General features: G+C 40.6%; 1 protein-coding gene across 9 annotated transcripts in view; it reads left to right on the top strand.

Annotated features, from left to right (window-relative positions):
* Nucleotides 1-2500, top strand: part of LOC138000684 (soluble guanylate cyclase 88E-like) — a 40712-nt gene that overhangs the window by 20957 nt on the left and 17255 nt on the right. For all 9 annotated transcript variants that reach the window (XM_068847260.1, XM_068847329.1, XM_068847288.1 and 6 more), the window contains exon 2: nt 1-779. This exon is cut by the window's left edge and continues 44 nt beyond it. In XM_068847260.1, coding sequence (XP_068703361.1) covers nt 1-779 — 779 coding nt within the window. The remainder of the gene's footprint in view (nt 780-2500) is intronic.

The raw sequence follows: 2500 nt of genomic DNA, 5'->3' as shown, positions 1-2500 counted from the left end.
TACTGGAAAGCGTGGAGCACTTCTTGAAGGAAAAATATGGCGAAAAGACGTGGAATTTGATTCGTCTTCGAGCTGGAGTCAAGAAGCATGTGTTTGTCACACACGAGCGTTATCCAGACAGCCTTATGTTGGATATCGCTGGAGCAGCCTCTGAGGTCATTGGAAAACAAACCGACATGACCCCAGATGATTTCATTCAATTCTTTGGGGTGTGCTTCGTGAAATTTTTCAGTAATTACGGGTATGACCGGATTATCCGAGTCAGTGGAAGACATTTCAGGGATTTTTTGAGTGGGATTGATAACTTACACGAACACATGCGGTTTGGATATCCAAAGCTTATGTCACCGTCTTTTTACTGCGCAGAAGAGACATCGTCTGGATTGGTGCTTCACTACAAATCTAAGCGGAATGGACTTTATCGTTATGTCATTGGGCAAATCTTGGAAGTTGCAAGAACGTTCTTTGACATAGCACTCGAGATAAAAGTACTCGATGTGATCAGTTCTGGAAATGGTTGCCACGCTACCTATCGCTTAAACTTTGATAACTCCGCTTTTAAACCGATTATCCCAGACATGTTGGCCGTTCGAGAAAATCGGTCTTTATCTTGTGAAACTTTCCTTCAGCTTATGCCGTTTAGCTTTGTCGTGTCGGCCAACATGAAAATAGTCATTGCAGGCGACGCGCTCATTTCTACGCTTGGAGGCGTCGTTGGAAATCGCGCAAACGACTTGTTTTCATTAAGACGACCAAGGCGGGAGTTTTCGTGGGAAAATGTAAGTACGTAATTGCTTTTTAGATATTTATTCGTATATTACAACGACGCTTTATTTTGATCAACAAGCACAGAGAGAGTAAATAACATAATCCTTTGACACAAATGTGTTTCCTATTTAATTAGCAGGCGATTTTAATCGCCGAACAATTGAATATTGATTATAGTTATTTTCATTTTGCCACGCAAAGCGCAAATTTGAATGCAATTCTATCCAAATTTTGCATATTCCCTTTGTTTGCCTTCATTTTTTTTCTCCCTCTTTTTTTTTCATTTCGGAATCACAAATTTATGTGCTTTATTACTCAAAAAGGAATAACTTATGCACCTGAGAGCAATATGGCAAACGTCAGCTGCGACACCGTTTAATTTGAACAGGTTCATCTCCGGTGATCAAGTTTAATTTACATTTTTTTAAAAAAGAGATCCGATTTAAACGTTTTTTGTAAGAAAACTCTTCTGTTTCATTCGCTCGATTCAGACAATTTTTTTAGGGACTGATCTACGACGGCGACATCGAAGAGAACGTCATGTCAAAATATGATTTTGCTCTATCGTAAGATTTTCGCGATTACTGGTTCCGTCTCGCTCATGTTGTATAATGAGTTTGAAATATGCTAGGAAACAAATTGGCACGACCGGCTTCCCAGTCGAAAATAGAGAGTGAAAGGTTCACATTTGTATGCTCATATCGTCGTAAAAACCTCAAATTTGTTGATCATTTTTCCTCGTTGTCATGCCGAAAACCGCCTAAGAATGCAACGTTCAGCATGATTAGTTTCCTCTTTTTAACCAATGATATTATTGTGTTGGAATTGGGGGTTGTCGTGGCCTTAGCGTAGTTACTGAATCTCCTTATGTTTTTCATACAAAACAAATATCATTTGTGGATTTTGTTTTAACCAAGCAAATTGTCGTCTGAATGGAAGGATACGACGTTATCTCTATCAACAAGACTGAATTTCAAGATTGCGTTTTCCCGCTGGTTTCCATGCCCAAAGGGTCCCGGATGTAAAAACAGGTTACCAACATTAATCTATCATTACATTTTTCCCTTAAGCCTTAAAAGTATAGTGCTAAATCAAGTTAACCACATTAATTTGTCTGTTTCTTAAATGCGTCCTTTAATAACCGGACAAGTTTCAATTTCAACAATCATCAGTCCAGTGACCTCACAACTCCCTGTACGTCACTCTCGGTTAACGGGTATCTTGCCGGAACTCGAATAACCCGACCACTAACTCTTCTTATAGTAGGCCAAGGGGAACTATTTAAAGTTAACTCCCAATGTGATTCGTTCTGTCTTGTGTCCTCAGCTGGGCAGTCACTGTCGGCTGAGTCTGCTAGCTCTGAGTGTGAGGTTTCTTGTGTCTTGAGAATATCTTTCCGGTTTTGCCTATATATCCTTTATTGTTGGCTCTCACAATATATGATCTTGGTTCCACCGCTTTGGATTCTCCTACAAGTACCGCTGGTTCCCAGGTGTTCTCTTGTCGCATTCTGATCGTATCTCCAGGCTCCAAAGGCTTAAGAGCCTTGCTGCTTCTGTCAAAATACTCTTTCTGGATTTGCTGTCTTGCTTCCAATGCACGCATTGGTGTAAGCAACGTGCTTTTAATAGGAATGATACTTCTGGTGCGACGCCCCATCAGTAACTGTGTTGGGTGAAAGACCCACCCCAGGAATTGGTGTATTTCGCTGCTCCAGAATTGCCAAATAGGG

Source organism: Montipora foliosa, chromosome 1, assembly GCF_036669935.1.
Source record: "Montipora foliosa isolate CH-2021 chromosome 1, ASM3666993v2, whole genome shotgun sequence".
NCBI classification, from domain to species: domain Eukaryota; kingdom Metazoa; phylum Cnidaria; class Anthozoa; order Scleractinia; family Acroporidae; genus Montipora; species Montipora foliosa.
The sequence above is the reverse complement of the archived record's forward strand: the minus strand, read 5'-3'. Positions and strand labels throughout refer to the sequence as shown.